Here is a 21300-nt window from a genome sequence, read left to right as displayed (position 1 = left end):
TGCTGACAAAAAAACAAAAACACAAGCTTTTTAAATTTAATGCTGACAAGGTGTGAAGTGATATACGTGAAAGTGTGTGAGGGCTGTTTGAATGAACTGATGCACGTCGCCCGCACACACACACACACACAGGCAGACACGCACATGATAACACATGCACATAACCAGCTCTCCACCATCCATCATGAGGGCAGGTGTAAGCAAACACCAAAGTGTGTTTGGGACAAAGCTGCTCCAGTGTGTGTGCATGTGAGTGTGTGTGTGTGTGTTATTCTGAACAGTTAAGTACCCCCTGAGGTCAGAGCAGATGCGTAACCCTACGCTCCCTTGTTGACGGAGCCTTCCACACATCCCACTGTTTCATTTGGATTTGCTCCCACATCAGCGTTTCCACTGCGAGACATCCAGATAATTTCACAGCTCATAGAAAAGCCCGGTCTCACAATCATGGGAACTGCCGTGCGAACACACTGTCCTCTTTATGCGAGACCCAAAATGAAATCCACACACATCTCTCGCTGGGTTCGTCATCTGTAAATCTGGAAGACCGCAGGTCAATCTGGTCTCACAGTCATGGGAACTAAGGAATTAGCTGGCTGCTGTATCGGAAGCTCGAGAGTAATGTCTGCACCTGCAAACGAACCTGTTTCTGTCATTTATGACCGACTCAGGGGATAAACAGCTGAAGTGATGGATGCAATAAAATTAACACTTTGAACATCCTGCATTCCAATACAACAGCTAGACTACCGCAATACTTTGTGCTTCTTAGATGTTACTTTTTTTTGGGTTGAGGAGACTGTGTGAGAGAAGTGTTGATTCAAGTCTGGTGTTGTTTGTGAGGCCACAGTTGGTTTTGTTTCTGCATCTCATTAAACTGTTTGTAGGGCACACAATCTTTTGTCACAACTACATTGTGAGTATAAGCTGTTAGATAAAATGTGAGGGACACCTACTAGTTGGGTTGTGATAGATTTTGTAATGTGTTGATTACTTAATAATAATAATGATATGTAGGAATGCACTGATTTATAGGCCTAATATTGGTATTGGTCGATATTTGCCTTGTTGACTGCCATTGTTTTATTGTCAAATAAGATGACAGTCACCGATATCAGTGGCTGATATTTTTCTGCTCTGTCACATTGATTCTGTGCAGGCTAAAAAGCAGGGTGAGAAACTAGCGACGTCCCATAATCCTGAGGACAACAGAAAACACGTTTGGGATGAACAGAGATCTTCTCCAGGACACCTTTGGGACGAAAGGTTGTGGTGAACGAACTACTGACGTGTCAGGGGGTGCACCCTAAACCCATTACCCCTTGGTAATGATACATTATGAACAACAAATCCTTGTTGAAATTGGCCAAAGGAGAGGTGGTTAACATTTGCTGTTAGCTGTTAGTAGCCAATGGTCAGAACTAACAGCAAACAGAGGTTGCATTGAGTTACATTTTGTTGCATTTTCAGAAAAAAATAAGTATTGGACAAAGAATAATTATGACGTCATCACGATCAAAAAACTTTTGCGAGAAACTGAATAAATACAGTTGTTAATCCTTTGAAACCTGCAGCATCGCTCCACACACCTTTCATAAGTATCTTTTAAACCTGAGCAAACTGGCTTGATTCCTTTAAGAAAAAGGGACTCAGCAATTTGGCATAAAATATCCTGCAAATAAAAGGTGTCAAGAAATTAGCTGAGAGAATGAGATGATTATTAGAAAATTATTTTAAAAAAAAACAAGGGGGGAAATACTATGTATAATTATTAGAATTATATATTTATAATGACACATTCAAAATAAGGTTTCAGAAAACAAATATATATACTGTATGTTTATTATTATTTTATTTAACCCCTTTTCCCCGGTCATTTCCTGTTGTTGTTTTTTTTCCTCACAATTTTCACTTTTTTGTGACTTTTTACTGATATCCTGCTCGTGTTTGGGTCATTACTTATTCCTTCTTTCAATGTTTTTAAAGAAATCAATTAGCTCAGGTTTCAAAGGGTTAATGCTCTCACAGCAAGATAAGAGAGATATGGAGAGAGGCAATTATGATATATTATATAAAGTAAAAAGGCTTTTGAAACAGTTATCTTTTAAAAAAAAAAAAAAAATGTGTTTCATGTGAAAGTATTTATAAAAGATATATTATGCAGAATATTCCTACAAAATAATCTATAGACTGATTCAATCATTCATTCATTTTCCATAATTGCTTATCCTGTTAGTGTTCGCAGGGAGGCTGGAGCTTATCCCATGTGACACATGGTAAGAGGTGGAGCACACCCTGGACAGGTCACCAGACTATAACAGGGCTGCTACATAGAGGCAGACAACCATTCACACTCACATTCACACATACAGCCAATTTAGAGTCATCAATTAATCTAACCTACATATCTTTGGACTGTGGGAGGAAGCTGGAGTACCCGGAGAAAACCCACGGTGACTCAGGGAGAACATGCAAACTCTGCACAGAAGGGCTCCCCCACCCCAGGGTTCAAACCAGGAACCTTCTTTCAGTGAGGTGACATCACTAACCACTGTACCACTGTGCTGCCCCATATAGACCCATACAAAAATAATCCCTCTCAATCATCATTACTGTACGATCGAGACGTTAGTGGGTGTGTACGCCCACAGTGCTCAGGTGGCAATAGGGCTTAATAAAAAGCAAGCTGTAAACAGCAGGCATCAAAGAGATACGCAAAAATAGCGAGGCGAAATACCAAACGAGAGTGAATCTGAGGTTTTACCGGCTTTCACTTTCACTTCTTCTGGCAAGCATGTTTACAAACTGTAACTGACATCCTGTATAGTTTACCTTTAAAGGTTGTTTCATGAATTTGCATTACTAAATTTGTACTCATTCAAAGGCAGTGTCATGAAGGGCCGAATGACTTTAAAACAGGCATTTTTTTATAGTGAAGATTTCTTTGTTTCCCTGCCACAAAAGGGAAATAATAAATAACAACAGCAAACATCAGTATCAGCCAAACTGCCAGTTTAAACATTAGTATTGGCCTTGAATTTCACAACCAGTGCATCCCTAGTAAAATGTATACAATATGATGACAGCTGGGAAAATATCGGATTATGATACGGGGAATAGCATTAGAGGTTTTCAAAATTCTAATTATTACAACCTTGGTTGTTATTTTTCTAGTTTTGGCCATCATTCCTATCAGTAATAACAACATTACACAGGTGAACAGTAAAAACATTATCCAAACTGTCCGTTGTAAACATCCACTACAGTTTACAGACCCTCTTTCTAGTTCAACTTTTATATCACATTTACATTACCAACATTTCTGCTGCACTCACTTTCTGTTTTATCTTCAAATAAAGTGGTCTAGATACTCTGGCTAAACTGTTGGCTTGTTTACAACCTGTCTGATCATCTGAGCACTCGTGTTTCCTGCCTGGTCAGACATCACTGTCTCCATGTTCCAAGATATTAGCAGGTACTTTAATTATAGAAAAAATCATACCAGAATGGACATTGCAAGTTTACAATGTCATCTTTCCAATTTACAGCTTCAGTTTCTGGACTGGAGCACATTGTCTGACTCTCACAAACTCAACTTTTACCAAGGCATGAATTATACAGTATCAGACTGCACACTGGATCCTAAAGCATATAATTGCTCTGAAGTTCATTATTATTTCAGCCATTGTCAATCACACCCCTTTACTGGAAGCCAAGATTTCAATTAGCCTGGTTCTAATCCTCAGTAATTAAGCCGGATGACCTTAACATCGGATCCCCCCTGTCTGACAGACAGTCAGTCAGTCAGTCAGTCACTGGAGCTGTCTTCACAGAGCCAGGGGAGACATGACTGACAAGACCCTGTGCGTGTGCGTGTGTGTGCGTGTGTGCGTGTGTGCATGCTTTCAACTGACATTTGGACTGACAGTATATCAGGGGCTATTAGCTGCTCCCAGGTGGCCTCTTATTCATCCACAACACAATGACTCCTCAGAGGAGTAGAAAGAGGCTAATCACTACATAAAGACTGACTGTCTTAGATTGAGGATACGTTTGTGCGTGTGTGTGTTTGCCTGTCTGTGTGTGTGTGTGTGTTTGTGTGTGTGTGGTCACGTTCTCTGTTCAGATTATACACGAGCTGATAGCTTCCATCAAGGGAGGCAGGAGAAATCAAAAATAGATGCAGGGACACGTAAGCAAAAGCACATACAAATACACACATGCACGCACGCACGCACACACGCACACACGCACACACACGTACAAAGACAACCATGTGAGACAGGAAAGATTCTGGATGGATGGAGCGGAACAGCACAGAAGATGCAAAGAGTGGTCTGATGTGAATAATTTAGAGGTTGCTGTGTAGTGGACCTAAGAGCATCTGGAGAGACAGGGAGAGGGAGACAGGGCGAGAGGGAGGAGAAACAAAGTGTATAAAAAGAGAAAGAGGGAGAGTGAAAGAAAGCGTAAGAGGGAATGAACTTGGGGAGACAAAAAACACAGACGGACGAGAGGGAGAGAAGCGAGTGGAGAGGAAGAACTGTAGACTATGTTATTACCCCTCCGAGAGACAAGAGGGAAAGAGAGGGAGAGAGACGAGATGGTAGAACAATAGGCTGCACGTCCTTTCCCCACGAGCATGTACTGTAAAGGCGGGTGATGTGATTATCCACACTTGAGCAGCTTCACTCACTGAGACACTCTTGAGCTTCAAACTACCGGTACATAATGTTCTCCTAATGGACTCCACTAACACTAACATCACTATCTGCATTAATGGACTCTTGCTAACACTAACAAAAAACATCTACCGCAGTGGACCCAGGCTTACACTTGCATATATATATCCACATCTAAGGAAACATCCGACAAGCCTCCACTTCTCTTGCATAAATTGTTTTAAAGTTTGAAAAGCATCGACAGGGAAACATCCTATTTGACTCGGCTATGTGTAAAACCTGATTTAGACTGGATAATACTTTAATGCACTCTGGCTGGTGCTAAAATCACCACCTACGGTTATAATCTTAAACTAAAGACCTTCTACGTATATATACAAGGATTAGCTTTGAACTTTACCATCAGAACTTCTGAGGAGCCACAGGTCAGTTCAAGTTAAATCACTCTCATTATATACAGTATTCCTTATGGGTGCAAACACTCAATAACAGCAATGTTACACATATAGGAAACAATAAAGTGTGACTGCTTTATCAGTCACCGTCTAGGGTTGTAACGATACATTGATCTGGGTTGCTATATCAATTCAGTAATCAACGATCCAATCTTATCAATTTTTAAAAGAGACCTATTGTGCTTTTCGGTATTTTGTGTCTTATATATAGTGTTGCAGTGAAGGACGTTTATATTGAATGTGGCCAAAGTTTCAAGTAATGAGGTAAACACATGTACAAGTAATCCCTGAGCAAAAACCTCAGGTTTCCTACCATTCTGAACACTTCATTTCCAACTGTTTTTTTCCCTACCCTGGCTACAAGATGACATCATGGTGTGCCAGATTTCTTTATATCTGCTCCATGCATGCTACTACAAGTGGTTACATTATGTAGCATGCACTGCTACATGAAGCTACATGCTAACATCAGGGAAACATGTAATCTTAGTTGCTGATGTTGTAAATGCCGCCAAGATTTCGGATCAGATTCCTGCTGGAACATGTCCAGTTGTGTTTACTGGACATTTTTCACAGTAAAAAGTGTCGCTCTTCTCTGGTACAGTCATTCCTTGGATGCAATGATTTAGCAGAGATGCCAAGATACGGAAGACCCCGAAACACTGACTAATCACAGCAGACTGGGCTTTTTGGGGAGTGGGGGCTTAAAGAGAGAGGTGCTATATGGAGTGTCTCAGACAGAGGGTGAATACAGGTGTTTCAGTACAGACAGTGTGAGGAACATTAAGTGTTTTTTGACCATCAAAGTATGTAAACATGTTCTATTAGAAACCTTAAATACAAGTATAAACCTGAAAATAAGCACAATAGGTCCCCTTTAAGATACGTCTTTATTTTGACATTCCGATGGCATGTCTGTGTCACCACTCCCGTCCAAGCACAACTCCTTCCTAAACATTAAAACAGCGCTATCAGCCGAGCACCAGAGAGATAATGGTAATCAGCCAAGAAAAAGACAATGAGGATATTTACTGACTTCTTCTCATATTGATTACAGGCTGCTGAATTAATTCAAGTTAAAATCGTGCTGCAGTGGATTTATGATATTAGCAGATATCGTGTCCCTCACCAAAAAAACCCATTATAATATGGTATCATAATGAATCTTGTGATTTACAGCACCATTACCATCACAATTAGGTGAGACACAGAAAACACATTTATGGAATAAGCAAAGTATTGAATGATGACAGTACTTTTTAATGTATAACTGCTGCGATTTAGGTATTACGGTTATGAATTAGGATTAGTACCTTACAGCAAGTTAAAAAAAATTGTATTTGATAGCTGAATGGAAACATAGCTTGCATGTGCGTTTACACTGACCTCGTAGCACACTTAGTCTGGTGGAGGCAGTGATCTCTCCTGCAGAGTTGGAGGCGTGACATTCGTAAATAGCCTCGTCCCTGGGGGTCCTCAGTGGCTGGATCCTCAGGACCGAGCCGGACCCGTCGTCAAACTCTATTACCTGTTAATGAGAAAATATGTTAAAGTGACATCAATCAAAATGGATTAAAATGTGCAAAGTGAAAGGTGCAAGTCTTGACGAAATTACAGAGAATTATGACCTCATTCAGCAGCCCCCCTCAGAGCTATGGAGCTTCATAGCACCCTTTAGTTCATGATGTTGGTTTTACTACCTTTACTGCTGAAAAGCACTAGGTAAGAGACATATTTAGTGACAAGCTGGTGAACATAGTGGAGCATTTAGAAGCTAAACAGAGAAATATTTCCCTCCGTAGTTGGTGGAGACCAAAAACAGAGCTAAAAAGAGTGAATATTGAACTTACATTGATCAGGAGGACATAAACACAACTTCAAAAGAATGCTAATGTTGCTCTGTGCCTGCTGGATACTTAGGTACTTAGAGACTTCAACTTACCAAGTTCACTATCAACTTAAATGCTTATAGTATGTCAGCGTTGTGTTTACATACAGCTTGTCTCTCCTGCCTCCAAAGTGGCCAAAAAATCTGTAACCGCAGGATCAAAGAAACCTCTTCTAAATTCATCAAGCTTTAAAATATTGCACTGTGCTACGGAAACAGTGGCAGCAGAAATGTTCAACTGAAGTATGGACCCCGACTGGTGCTGCTGTTTGGTTTTAATTTTATCTTCAACATTGTTGACAGCTCAGTGATAAACAGTAATTTTCAGAGACAAAAAAATAAGGCCTTTTCCAAGTTTTTAATTTGCTGAGGGAAGCTGAGGGGGCAGAGCCTGGGAGTATGAGAGCACTAAGTCAGATTTAATCTTTAGCCACAAGGCATCCATAGTCTATGATCTATTACTACATACAGTGTACATTTAAATAGATTTCAGCTAGCACCAGGGAAGCAATCTACTGATGATCAAAAGTAGCTTTTGACTGAACTGAAAGAGAGGAGAAGGAATAATTAAGAACAAAATTCTCGTTGATTATCTCTGATGTCCTTTTCAATTTAGGATGTAATAAAACAAGAATGTTTTTCAGAAATACTGGATTGTACATTTTAAATGCTCTTGCATAAGTTTAATACATGCATGTACTAGATCTGGATTCTGAATTCTGAGAAGGTTTCCGCTGACTGAAATCCAATAAAAAGAAATCCCTCAACAACTCCTGACCGAGAGGACGGCAAAGAGAAATATACAGCGAGTAGTCTGAGTTTATATAGGGTGGATTAAAAATAAAATATCTCCCCGAGTGATTTAATCACAAACAGGAAGACACCAAGATGAACTTAAACCTGGGAGGAAACTCGACTTATTAAAGTGGAAAAGCACCCTGAGCTCAGGGTGACACTGACTGGCGAGGAGAGAGGTTGGTTCAACATCTCCATCAAAGAGGGACTTGTGAGGTGGGGAAATAAATCAAAGGTTAGAGCCTTCGGGAAACTAATAAGGCTGATCATATAAGAATCTCATATACTGTAGCCCAAGGCATCATCTGACATATGAAAGAGTTGGAACACATATCATTTCACACAGTTGTATAACCTTTGGAGTACAAATGAAGAAAAGCAGGTAAACGGATCAAATGTTTAACAGTACAATTGTGGCTTTATGTATGTTCATATATTCCCACAATAACGCTGTCTATTGTAAACAAAACACACTGCTCATTACTGACTTAAATGTCAACTTTCATTGTAATAAATACAATGCCAACAATATATCCTTCTCACAGTGGGCACTATGATTTGTCAACTCCAAAAATCGTTGACACAGCACCGTAAAAACTCTAATATAACAAGGCAAAACCTTAGATGTAAAAAGAGAACTGGATGTAGCATTGGAGATGGGGACCCACTCATTCCCATGACAGCTGCTCAGTGTTTCATGAAGCCAAAAAAGTTTGACTTCGCAGGTGTACAATTACCCAGATCCTCCTCGCATCATGGGGCCCATAGAGGAGAAGCACTGCAGACTTCACTGACTGAACTGCTAACTTTTGCCAGCAAAACAGCTTACTTCCCTTTTAGCCCTCTGGTAACTTGAATAGGGGTGATCCAATCATTTGGCTCTTTTGACTTTTGAAATGGTATCGGAAAGAATGGATTAAATCCCAGTGTGAAAGAAGTCATTTTGCGGGGGTTGTGATGCTCAAAAAATTGTATCCAGTGATTTACAGTGGTCTCTTTAACAATGAAAGTCTATGAGAAAAGTCTTTTTGGGCCCAATGGCATCAAGCCACGGACCGAGAAGTAGTAATTCCACAGTTTGGCCAATGTATCAAATTGGCTTCAAAGCCCAGCACTGTTCCTGGGGGCCTGGGGGAAAGGGCAAGTGGGCAAAACAAGTTCCAGAGCAAGAGAGAATCAGGGGTTGGCCTTTTCATTCACTGGCGAGTTACATTTAGGCAATTTGAGTGAGCCAGCATGCACAATATCAGGGCTCTGAAACACAAATGTAAGGCAGCCATTTGAAGCTTCAACTACGAACACAATAAGAGCAACATAAAAAGCAGCAAGTCCTCACAACTGGAAAGCTGGGATTAAGTAATGTTTGGCATTTGTGCTTGAAAAATTACATACAGGAATAGTTAGACTATTTGGTAAACAGGCTTATTCACTTTCCTGCAAGAATTTGATGATAGGATTGACACCACTCTTGTATCTGTCTGTTAAATGTGAAGCTACAGCTATGATACATTAAGCTTAGCTTGGCATAACAACTAGCATAAACAGCTAATATTAGCATTCTCCCAGCACCCCTAAAGCTCACCATCTAAAGCTCCACCTTTGTACTCACTGGACAGAAAAAAGTGGTTTTGATCTCCTCATCTAGCTCTTGGCGAGGAAGCAAATAACCATGTTCTCCCAAATGTCAAATTATTCCTTTAAAACATTAATTGTTTATCAGAACAGTTTCCAAAAAAAAAAATCTTTTGATGTACTAATCATTTATCACACAAGAGGGAGTGCTGTTGTACCGAATATCAGATTTGGTCGTGCCAAAGATAATCAAACCCGTCACAGACAGTCGCTTTGGTGGCATGTTTGATTCCAGTGAGATAACAGCTTGATCAGACAGTGCTGCTGTGACATTGGCTGATGTCAGATGAGCACACCTGGAGGTTTGCAGTGAGGTGTCCAGGCTTCTTTCTTTCCCTTCATCGTCTTCTGACGAAACATTCATGATTGAACTTAAATGTTATTTGTGGAAACATGTTCATCTTTGCACTGCTAACATTTGTTATGACCGCCATTAGTGTAGGCTAATTAACAGTTAATTAATGATTAAGAATGCCTGTAAAGCGGAGTAATACATGCTGTTGTACTCTATATCAGCACTCGCAGAATGTCTCTTGTCCAATCAAATCACTTGGTTGGAACTCAAAGTTGTAAAATAAACAAGACATTAGCTCTACAGCCATTTTTAATGCTGGGAGTTAAACCTGTGTTTGACATAACAAAACGTCTGCTGTGAGAAACTGACACCAATGGCAATGGTCATCCTGCTTTATTCAGACACCACTGTTTTACACAGCTGGTCCACATAAAGCCAGTGAACATAAGTCATGGCTCTGTTATTGGATGCTAACCCACTCCCGGCTCAGCTTACAGCATTTCAATATTAGGAGAAGTCAGTACTTTCACTTAAAAAAAGACACAAAGTTACACCTCCTTCATTGGTATTTCAGCATCTTACCTCAAATCTCTGGTTGCTGACTTTTTTGCCTTTCTTGTTCCAGACAATCTTGGGCTGTGGATCTCCAGTGGCCTGGCATACAAAGGAGGCCACGCCGCCCTGGACTCCTGTTTGATCTTCTGGGGTTCGTGTAAACCTGGGGGGTGCTGTGTGGAAAGATACATACAAAAGTTAAGTGAAGTTCAAACTACCAATGTTGCTGTTTGTGTCAGTGCCCCTCATGTGACAACATTCACACATACATCTACATATTCTCGAATGGATTACTGTGATTTTGTAAATGCTCGTAATATACCACTAGTGTCTCATTCACACATCTGTAACATATACATTTGAGACTTCTGTTGCAGTAAAACAGTGTGAAAATAAAGAGAAAAAGAGAAAGGACAATGATGGGGAGTGAAAAAAATAATCCAAATTAAAAGGAATCAGAACACTGTGGCGGGTTGTGTGTGTGTGTAACAGTGTGAATTCTTAGAGTACACGTGCACCTGTATCAGTCTCCCAGTATAGCTGTGCATGTGGGTGGCTTTGTGTCTGTGTGTGCATCTTCTTTTCTGGACACATGTGTGCACGTTCCACCATGTTTTTCCCTCTGTCCCTGTACAACCAAAGAAGCTTAATATTTCTGTGCCATAAAGGATTTATGAAGACTTACTCCTGACATGACCACTAAAGCCCCTCATTCCGGGGACGCCAACAATATCATAACCACAGCCTCCGCTGGATTGTGACATCACGACATCAAAAAGATTCGGCACGTCAGTCACGGCACGTCACCGCCAGCTCGCCTAATGGCATTCCAGCCAAACCAGAAAATCCCTACTTAAGGGCTTACCGCCAACCGCCCTGACAAAGGGAGAGAAATTGCTTTTTGCTGTTTAAAAGGAGGGAGGGAGAGAGGGAGAAAAGCTAAGCTTTTCAGAGAAGGGGAGAAAAAAAGAGAGGGAGCGTGTGTGTTGAAAGAGTGGGGAGAAGTGAACAGAAGAGCCGGGGAGATAAAGGGAACGAGGGAGAGAGACAGATGGAGAGCAGAATGGGTAAGGAAGAGGGAGCATGAACAGCAGAAGTGGAGGGAGAGAGGAAGATGAGCAGGAGGTGGATACAAGGGAGAGACAGAGGGTGAGATAAAGAGAGTGAGAGCTGGAGAAAGCCGGCCAGATGTACTGGCAAACATGGTCCGAGAGCCCCAAGCTGCCCAATCACCTCTACACCTCACTGGCTAACGGCCAAATCTGCCTCAATGGCTGAATAGAACATGTGTGTGTGTGTGTGTGTGTGTGTGTGTGAGAGGGAGAGAGTGTGTGTGCATTTTTGTGTCTGCTTGTATCTGCCAGTTTACATATATGTACACAAACTATGCACGCACTGTGTCCGTGAGTGTGCTTGAGTGAGTTCATGTATATGTATACATATATATGATTAATCAGTTCACCGATTAGTTGATCGACTGATAATAATTAATCGATTAATTTAAGAATTTGCAGATTTTCTTTGTTTTTACATTATTGTAAATTAGGGCTGACCTAAATGCTTCAAAGCTTCGATCGTTGCCATGGTAATCATCATCAAAATCACTATTCAAATACTCATTTTTTTTCCAAATATATGTATGAATTACCTCAAAAATTCCAAATAGCCCACTAATTAAGAAATAGTTATCTAACATTATTCATTCATGGATCTACATTAATTATCGTTAGTTATTCTCAGAACTCTGACTTCTCAGATTTAAACTTAGTGATAGTTTCGTGACTTCAACTCGCTCTCGCCACCAGCAATCAAGCACTACTGAAACTGAGACAGTTTGACCACACATGACAGGCTTATAGATTCGCCAGCAAGAAGTCGAAAAAGTCAAGCATCTGAATTAGCTTCAAACTTGTGAACTTGCGAAGATAATGCCAAAATTTGAGCACCAAATCACCAGCGAGCTCTCCTGAGAACTGTTACTAACAGCTTAGGGCTCATTTATACTCCCATTACATACAAAAATAGTCTGTTTTAAATACGTTGAAGGTCACCGCCCTCATACTTCCATACATCCTTTATGATGGTATAGATATAGTCAATAGATGGCACTGGAGAGTCAGAAGTTTCAGACAACAACAAATGAGGTGACGGTGGAGGATGTTGTAATGTATTTTTAAACAGACGCAGCGTTGTAGATGGCGGTGGTCTGTGGGGCTGTTAAATAATTTGTGACATGTGGATGCAGAATTCGTTTCACTATACTTTAAATTTGCTCTGTTCTGCCATTTTCTAAATGTCCTCCTTGTGTCCTATGCTTGTATCTTGCATGAACAACACTACATTGCATCCTTGATCTCTAGCGGTACTGCTTGGGTTTGTCCCTATCCATAAGTTTTTACAAAATGTGCATAAATACGGACAAAATGAACGCAGAGTACAGACAGAAGGCTCCGTCCGTGTCCGTATATCTATCTAACATTGAGCGTAAATGAGCCCTTAACTTGATTGTCAAATTATTTTAGGAGCATCAATACTTTTGGACAGTGGGTTCAAGTAATTTGAAGACATTTCTAACAATTTGCACCTAACGACTTATCATTTAATCCGCAAAAATAGTTGTCAGATCAATAGAATCATCCAAGAATAAATATAATGGTAAGCCGCAGCCCTAATACATACAGCATCTAATGCATGCACACAATTTCTACTTGCATGCCATTACACTGTATGTGTGTGCGTGATGCATGAGCCCATCTGAGAGGGGGAAAGAGTGAGAGAAAAAACAGAGGGAAACAGAAAGAATGAGGAGCGGGAGAATCGCTCTCTTAATCCTCTTGCTAATCTCTCCCCCACAAAACAAATGAAAAGTGTAAAGCCAGCGGAGCTATACTAAAAGGCACGGTAGATCTTTCAATTGCTTTTTTATCTTCCCCCCCTTCTCCTCATCTCTCTAGACCGATCCCTCTCTTCATATATCTCCTGCTTAATTGTCTTACATTCTCTCTTTCTCATATTTTGCCCCCTTTATCTTTCAACCCGCTCCTAATTCTTTGCCATTGAATCACTTCTTTCACCCCCCTTCACAGCTGCTCTCCTTGCTCCCTCTTTCATCCTCCTCCTTGTTACTCTTTCTCCATCTCCTCCCTCCATCTCTGGGGTGTTACATAAGTCTTCCTGTCACATTGACTGACTTAATGAGGAGGGTGGGGGATGGAGGGGTGCAACCGTATGCTCCACACTTCTCCCAACTCGCTCCTGCAATTCCTTTTCTCTCGTATTTTTTTCCTCCTCCCCCTCTCTTTATGGGCTCTCATCCTACCTCTTTTTCCTCATCTCCCTTTCCTCGCTCTTCTCGCACTTTTTCTCCACATTCATCCACCCCGTTCGCCTCCTTTTTCTATTCCCTTCCACTTCTCTCTATGCTTCTTACTGTTGTGTCTTTTTCCGAGATCATTTGTGGTCGTGCTGCTTGGTAGGATTAAGCATTGACATTTAGGCCAAGGAAGTGAGGGCTCAAGCTCAAAAGGGCACTTCAATATCTGTAGCACTTCAAGGGGAGGGAATGGATGCCTGTAGGTTTATTATTTCATGGATATAAGATGGAAAAAGAAAGATGGACACAGGAACTTGTTCTTCACAGCAGTCACATGCTTAGGTGCTCGTGCATGTCGCCCAGCGCTCCTCACAGCCTTCCTCTTTTCCCTCAATATGACCCAAGATGGAAGTGAAGGGAAACTAACTGAGTCGGTCCGCCGAGAGAGATTTAGATGGAATTAGACAGTGCCAAACTTTTCCCTCTTGGTGTGTGTGTGTGGGGTAGATGGAGGGTGGCCTACATAAAGGTCGCCATACAGTGGGATCTGATCTACACAACAGATGGCAGGGATTACAAAGTCAGTGCCCCTCTCCGGACCACTTTCGAGTCACGGCTGAAGACGTGTGATAAACTTTGATTCCAGGGTGAAAGATCATCTTTATGTCTTTCAGAAAAACGGAAAGGGAATAAATGCATTAGGGTAGCAAAGAAACATGGTGGCCTAGGATATATGTCATCTGACATACGGTTTAAAACTAGACTGATGACAGAGTCTGCTATGCTTCTCCTCCAATCCCTGTCTTTTGTTTTAATTTAGCGAGCCGTGACAAATGCAACACCATTTCTGGATAAACTCCCCTTAAATGAACCTGCAAAGCGTAATGGGGCTATGGAGGTTCACTGGAGTAGCAGAAAAGACAAATAGCAAGACTAAATGAAGCTAATGACACTTTGCAGGAGGCTACGGGGACATACTGTAGCTGGCAGATGCTGTCTTAACCTAGAGGGACACAGCGAGAGAGATGGAGTTTGTAAGAACAGATGCTAGCACAAACCTTCAGGGAGTATGATTTACGCATATAGAGTATTAAGATTGGAAAATTGTATGAATTTAAGAATGGAAAGTACATATTTGGGAAGAAAAAAACAGATGGAGCTCAGCAAAAAAAGATGCACGTCTCAGGTGGTGAAAGTATAGTTTAGTAAGTGCGGTAAGAAAGGGGCCCCCATACTTTTTATGACAAAGATGGACGAATGAATGTTGAGCAACACACAATGAGTGAAATGTGTTTTATCCTCAAGATCCAATATTTGATGACACTTTAAATTTAGAAAACATTAGAAACTGTTATTGTTTTTATATTATTTGACTGACAACATTTGATCATGTAGTGAAGAGGGTGTGCCTTGTAGTAAAGTGGGTGTGACTTATAGTGAAGTAGGTGATATGACACACCCACTCAACATGACTCACTCAAATGGGTTTATCATGCGGTGAAGTGGGTGTGCCATGTGGTGAAGTGGGTGTGTCTTGTTGTAGTGTGGGTATTGTGTAGTGTAGTGGGTGTGTCTTGTAGTTTGGTAGGGGACATGACACACCCATTTCACTACTTGTAGGTATATCTTGTAGTGAAGTGGACACATCCATTTCCCTCTGTGTAGTGAGTTGATGTGTCGTGGGTTTGTGTTGTGGTGAAGAAGGTGTATTGTGTAGTGAAATGACTAGTCTACAAGAATGCATTTTCTCTTGACATATTAGTAAACTAAGCTTAAGCAAAAAGGACATAAGCGAGCAGAGCCATTCCGAGTGAACAATAATGATACCAAAGCATTTGAGAAGCAGTGTGTGTGAATATTCTGGGTTCTACAACATAGATGGAAACGTAACTCAGACAAGGCTGTTTATCGACTTCGTACGAAGCAGCTGTCTTACTCACTCTTAGGGCTCATTTATGCTCAACGTTAAATACGGATCCGGATACGGACGGAGCCTTCTGTCCGTGCTCCGCGTTTATTTTGTCCATATTTCTGCACGTTTCCATAAAGGTTATGGATACGGGCAGTACCACGGGAACCGTGGGGGCAGTATTGCTGTCACTACCCAATACGTAGCTCTAGTGAGACACAAAGAAGAAATAACAATTCAATTTCTCTCATCGGCAGTACTAGAGAAAAGAATTCTCCGTCCTCCAGTCGCGATGTATTTAACGGCCTCACCGACCACCGCCTCCTACAACGCTGCCTCTGTTTTTGTCTTTTATGCAAGAGGTACATTATCAATATCTCCTCCACAGTCACCATGTTTGTTTTTGAGTTTGTTGTTGTCATAAACTTTTGACGCTGGGCAGCCCCCTGGTGGATACATTGGTTAACATCCATGCCAACGTAAAGGGTGCATGGAAGTATGTGGGCAGTGACGGTAACATCGTTTGAAATGGACGTATACATTTTCGTACGTAAAGGGAGCATAAATGAGCCCTTACTCAGACTTATCTGCTAACATTAGCTTGCCACCCAAGCGAGGCAGCGGAGGCACTACAGACAAGCAAAGCTACAGCAACTGTACAACCTTGTCTGACTGCAGCTTCAGCAGGCCCTTTGCCCGGAGCTTGTAAAAATGCCAAGATAACAAAATGTATATGCAAGGATACGTGGCCCATTGGTATTGTTTCGAGAGGGGTTTCAGGATTTCATGATGGAACCAGAGCAATGATATAAAAAAAAGTTGCACCACAATAAAAAAATGCATAGTGCAACTGTATGATACCACACTAGAAATCCAGACCATACTAAAGGTTAAGGTATTCACTTTTATAACATTATAACTAATTCAAACAAATTGTGTGTCATTTCAAATTATTTAATTTTGATTTCGGGGAAAAGTGACAGCCCTACTATCTCTATAGTCTGTGACAGTCTGGCAACCTGTCCAGGGTGTATCCCGCCTCTCGCCCAATGTCAGCTGGGATCGGATTTAGCCCCTGTGACCCTTGAAAGGAAAAGTGGTTACAGAAAATGGATGGATGTTCTGTGATGATTAATGTCCACTGAGTGAAATAATAATGAAACAAGACATTTGTGTAATTTCTTATGGGCTGAACGGTGCTGAGTGATCTGAACTGTGACAGATCTTTTCAAAAACTCTGTGAAACGCTGCAATTTATGTGCCTTCAGGCCTCATCTTATGTGCCCTCAATCACTTAGCTGATCTGATACGAAAAAACATCAAGCAGACGGGTCTATCCCAACAAAGCAAATCAGCAAAGAGCAATGGACTCGGCAGCATGAAATGGACCCACTGTGTCTGAGACTACAGCTATCAAAGTTACAAATTGGAAAAGAGAAGCTGGATTACCAAGTATAAAATCACAGATAAGAATATAGAATGAGTAAGCTTTAGTGTTTTAGCTAAAAGGAGCAGATGTTAACAGTGGCTAATCCTGCTTGTGTGTGTGTGTGTGTGTTTGTGTTTTAGCTAAATGCTTGGCTATTTCTGCCCACAGGTTGAATAGGCGATCATCCCTTAGAGGAGAAGGGGGATAAATGGTCATTGAACTTCCTGATCAGATAGATATCAGGCGCTTCCCCTTTGGACATATCCATAGACGATCCTGGGTGTTTCTGAGTCTGTGCGGACACGTGTTCATGTGCATGAATAGCGTTTGTGAGTATTCGTGTCTGCATTTTGGAAGTTTTGATCACATCTGAAAAGGCTGCCCTGGATGTTGGTACAACTTGCCAAGCATCTGTGCCTGCACCTCACATTTTCCTGCATATGTGTGTGTGCTCGCGCTCATGTTGATAGTTAGGCACGTAATGAGTAATTTACAGCCTTTGCCAGGGAAAGATCCAGCTGCATAGTGTTGTATGTGGTGGTGGGCGGTTAGCTGATGACTCCCCAAATGAGAACTGAGTCAGGCTTGTCAGACAAGTTGAGGAACGAGGCCAATATCGGGGGCCTGAGCCAGGGCCATGATAGTCAGCCTGGAGAGTGGGTGGGCAGCTGGCCAGAACCATAACTTAAAACACATTAACATCAAACCGACACATTAAGAGCAAATTATCAGCTGCTCGCTTTCGTCCTGGAAATGAAATTGGATTGCTGGGGCCAATAAACACAGAGAGACAGCTATCATCCTTCTGCAGCACATAGAAGTGTTAATTGGAAAACATTTGCTAAAATGGGCCATTTCGACGTAAGAAATTAAATTATACGTTATAAGTGCTGTAACTTTTGATAAAGCTTCACATTAAAGATAAGATGTTATTCAAGTTTCATAAAGTTTAAGTGTCCATCTGTTTCAGTGTCTCAACCAAATCTGGAGTGCTAGATTAGTCATTTCAAACGCTGTTTTCTTCTCAAATAAAATTGCGTCCTTATGACTTTGTCACTTGTCTGTGTGCATATAGAACTGCAGTTATTTGCTTCCAGCTGACGTCACCAAGTACCATTTCTACAATTTCACTTTTACACTGATGCAATGGCAAAGGAATAAAATGCACTTTTACTACTGATAGTAATGCATGTCCAATTAGCATGCCACTTACCCACCATAGCTGCCCCAGGGTCCAGCTAGTGCCGAGTTAATCAGGGTTAATTTGTTAGAAACACAAGGGGAGGAATTAATCAAATGGGGTCTTCTTTTATACACAGATCATTAGAACCACATGGGCTACCCACTGGGTACACAACTTTACTGGGTCAGGGCTGGCTTCCCACAACAACGAACAGAGGGTTTTCTCAGTGCTGGTCACAGCGTATTACTCACAGACCACCGCTCTGCTAAGTTAGAGCTAAGCTGATGCTATCCAGGCCTCTTCACAGACGGGTGCACCTGCTAAGCTAATGCTAAGCTAACGCTGGTCAGATCCTGTTACTCACGGATGGGCGCGCAGCTATGCTAGCCGCTAATAGCCTCACCGCTGTGGGCCGGCACACTGAGAAGCTTCGGCAGCAGGACTGCTTCATTCTCTTTCTCATCATCATGAACTTTCTGTCTCTCAGCCTTATCCACCTCACTCACATTCACAGATAACTAAAGCCCACACTGGTGTTTAACGCTTAAAATAATAGCTTAACTGTGACTGGCATTTTAATTTTGTGTATATGACTTCTGAAAATGTTTGTGATGTGACCCATTTCTGTCCCCTTCTATGGAGAGATATTTTGCACTGGATTTGATGAAAAGAGGTCGTCAAGCTTTTAAATGAGCCTTTTTATTCTTAAGGTTTTATGTCATATTCTGGATGAGCATGAGCTGGCTCATCATCACTCAGGCGGAATTTTAATACAATATAATAAATTATTCCCGAAAATATACCATGAATTATTTAAATAATGACTGGAATTACTTTTGTTGATAAGTGTTACATTAATTAAAAATAAGGAAATTAAAGGACAATTTCAGTGCGATTAGAGTTATAATTATTATTTGTATTCCTTACTCAACATCACTGTAGACTTTTTTGCAATGTCACCGCAGATTTCTTTTCTCTTATTTTTTAATAAACAACTGTCAGATCATGTTAACCCTACCAATGACTTAAGGGTGAAAAATGACCCGTTTATTAGTTTAACAGCAGAGAAAACTTCCCTAGTTATTATTTTTTTTCAGTGTGAAATTTGATTTGAACATTTCCTTGCCTGACCCTGGCATTAGGAAAGTGAATCTGCTCCCTCTTTTTCCAATAAAGGCTGTACACCATCAGGGTACAAATACTGTCTTTGGGTCTTCTCCTGCAGCTCTAATGCTCACTCGTTATGATGTATCGAACTCAATGATCAGAATTAATTCTCTGCATTAAAGCGTATTAGCATATTTGCCATAATTTTGAGGTATTCCTCTAGAGATCTCTAAATCAACTTTCTCTGCCGTTGTATGTGATACATCGTCAACAAATTCTCACTCCCAAGTTGTCAAATAGGGCAGCTTAGGCCTGTCATGATAATTACATTATCAGCTTATGCTATGATATATGAACATGACGTCAATCATTTTGCTAACCTTGAAGCTGCCTGTTGTGTTTACATGTGTGTTTACATACTTAAGAATTTCGCCAACATTTTAACCAACATGATGCCAGAATAAACAGCAGGGCTGTCCTGACCACTGTAAGACTCGGGTGTAGTGAATCTCCCTATTTTTTGTCTCCACCCTAACAACACTTTAAAGATGACACAGTGTAGCTTACCTGCAGCCTGCAGCTGCACTTTTGGAGTGGAAGAGGCATAGTCCTGATAGTTGTAGTCCCGATAGCTTGCCAACCCCTGATAACGAGTCAAAAAGTCTGTTGTTTGTAGTTTTACCCTCTAACAACTTCATCCTTCACTCCGTGAAAAATCCACCATCAAATTCGCCTATGTGGCCCATAGAAAGATCTGCCACTGATTATATCATTTATTGCAGTTATTTCTGGGACAGTACAGTGTCCAACAAAAATAGTTGTGACAGGCCTGCCTATGCTTCGAACTACGATGCGCTAGGTATCCCTCTAGTGTCAGTTTTGGATGTGTCAGTTTCCACTCGTTCCATGCATAGTGTCTTTGCAAAATAAACATTCGTGTTCACAGTAAATGTATGTCTCAGCAATATTTAGGATAAGATCACATTTGGGTTTGGGTTAAAATGACATAGACTTTTAGTTTCACATGGGACATAAACAGTGGTCTCCTGGGTGAAAGTTCTGTGTTTGTTTGACCCACCCACCCTGACCTCCTCTGTATACACTCTTTCTCTCTTTACACTACATTAGTTGCTCTGAGTGTCTAATACTGCAGATAGGGTTTACCTTCGAGTTAGATAAAAGTCTGGTGCATCTCATACAGCAGCTAAAGGGTGCCTTGTACATCAGTATCAGACCCCGAGGGGTGTGAAAACTCGGCTGTATTTGACAACCTCAGAGTCAGAATGCAATCTCCATGCATGTAAAACTGTCACCACACACCCTCAAGTGACAGAAAAAAATGCAGAAATGATTTCCTAAGACTTGATCAGTATGTTGACCAGTGTAACACTAGATGCATTTTAGTCATTTGATCATAACATCTCAGCCCACAGGAGAAATCATCCAGTGCCTCCATCATGGTCGACACTGCCGAGAGCAGATGTTGACATTTTGTGCTGTGGTTTGGGGGAATAATGTCAACCCGGATCTCGCCTTTTCTTTACACTTTCAGTGAGTCAGGCAATACCAATCAATCACAGAAAAGGAACAAAATCCATATAGAAAAATAACTGCTTGATTCTGTTTCACAACCTTAACTAATCCCCCAGGGCTGAAACCTTTAACCTCTGTGACCCTGCCTCTTCAGCTCATGATAGTGAATCCTGACAGTGCCTCATCTATCAGCAACAAGAAGCCGTGAAGCTCGCACGAAACTAGATACTTATCGCCATCTAATGTCTTGTCTACTCTAAGCACTACATGTGCTTGCATACATTTACATATAAAACATACAACTACAGGCATACTTACAGGGACACACACATGCATGTGACACTAAACATAAACCCTCACTGATATACACAAATCTAGTGTATTACAGCTCCTCTGCCTTCTTATGTTCTTACCAAAGAGTGACAAATTCATCCAACCTGAGCAAAAGTCAAGTATTGAGCAGACTTAAATACAGCATACTACACCATACACTGTATCCTTTGAAGGTATATCTTCTTTATCTA

General features: G+C 41.1%; 1 protein-coding gene across 2 annotated transcripts in view; it reads right to left on the bottom strand.

Annotated features, from left to right (window-relative positions):
• ptprdb (protein tyrosine phosphatase receptor type Db) overlaps positions 1-21300 on the bottom strand; it is a 217944-nt gene that overhangs the window by 67881 nt on the left and 128763 nt on the right. For both annotated transcript variants that reach the window (XM_050044542.1, XM_050044543.1), the window contains 2 exons: positions 10330-10475; positions 6524-6665 (listed from right to left, as the gene is read on the bottom strand). In XM_050044542.1, the coding sequence (XP_049900499.1) occupies positions 6524-6665; positions 10330-10475 (288 nt within the window). The remainder of the gene's footprint in view (positions 1-6523; positions 6666-10329; positions 10476-21300) is intronic.

The sequence above is a fragment of the Epinephelus moara genome, chromosome 5 (assembly GCF_006386435.1).
Source record: "Epinephelus moara isolate mb chromosome 5, YSFRI_EMoa_1.0, whole genome shotgun sequence".
Taxonomy (NCBI): Eukaryota; Metazoa; Chordata; class Actinopteri; order Perciformes; family Serranidae; genus Epinephelus; species Epinephelus moara.
The sequence above is the reverse complement of the archived record's forward strand: the minus strand, read 5'-3'. Positions and strand labels throughout refer to the sequence as shown.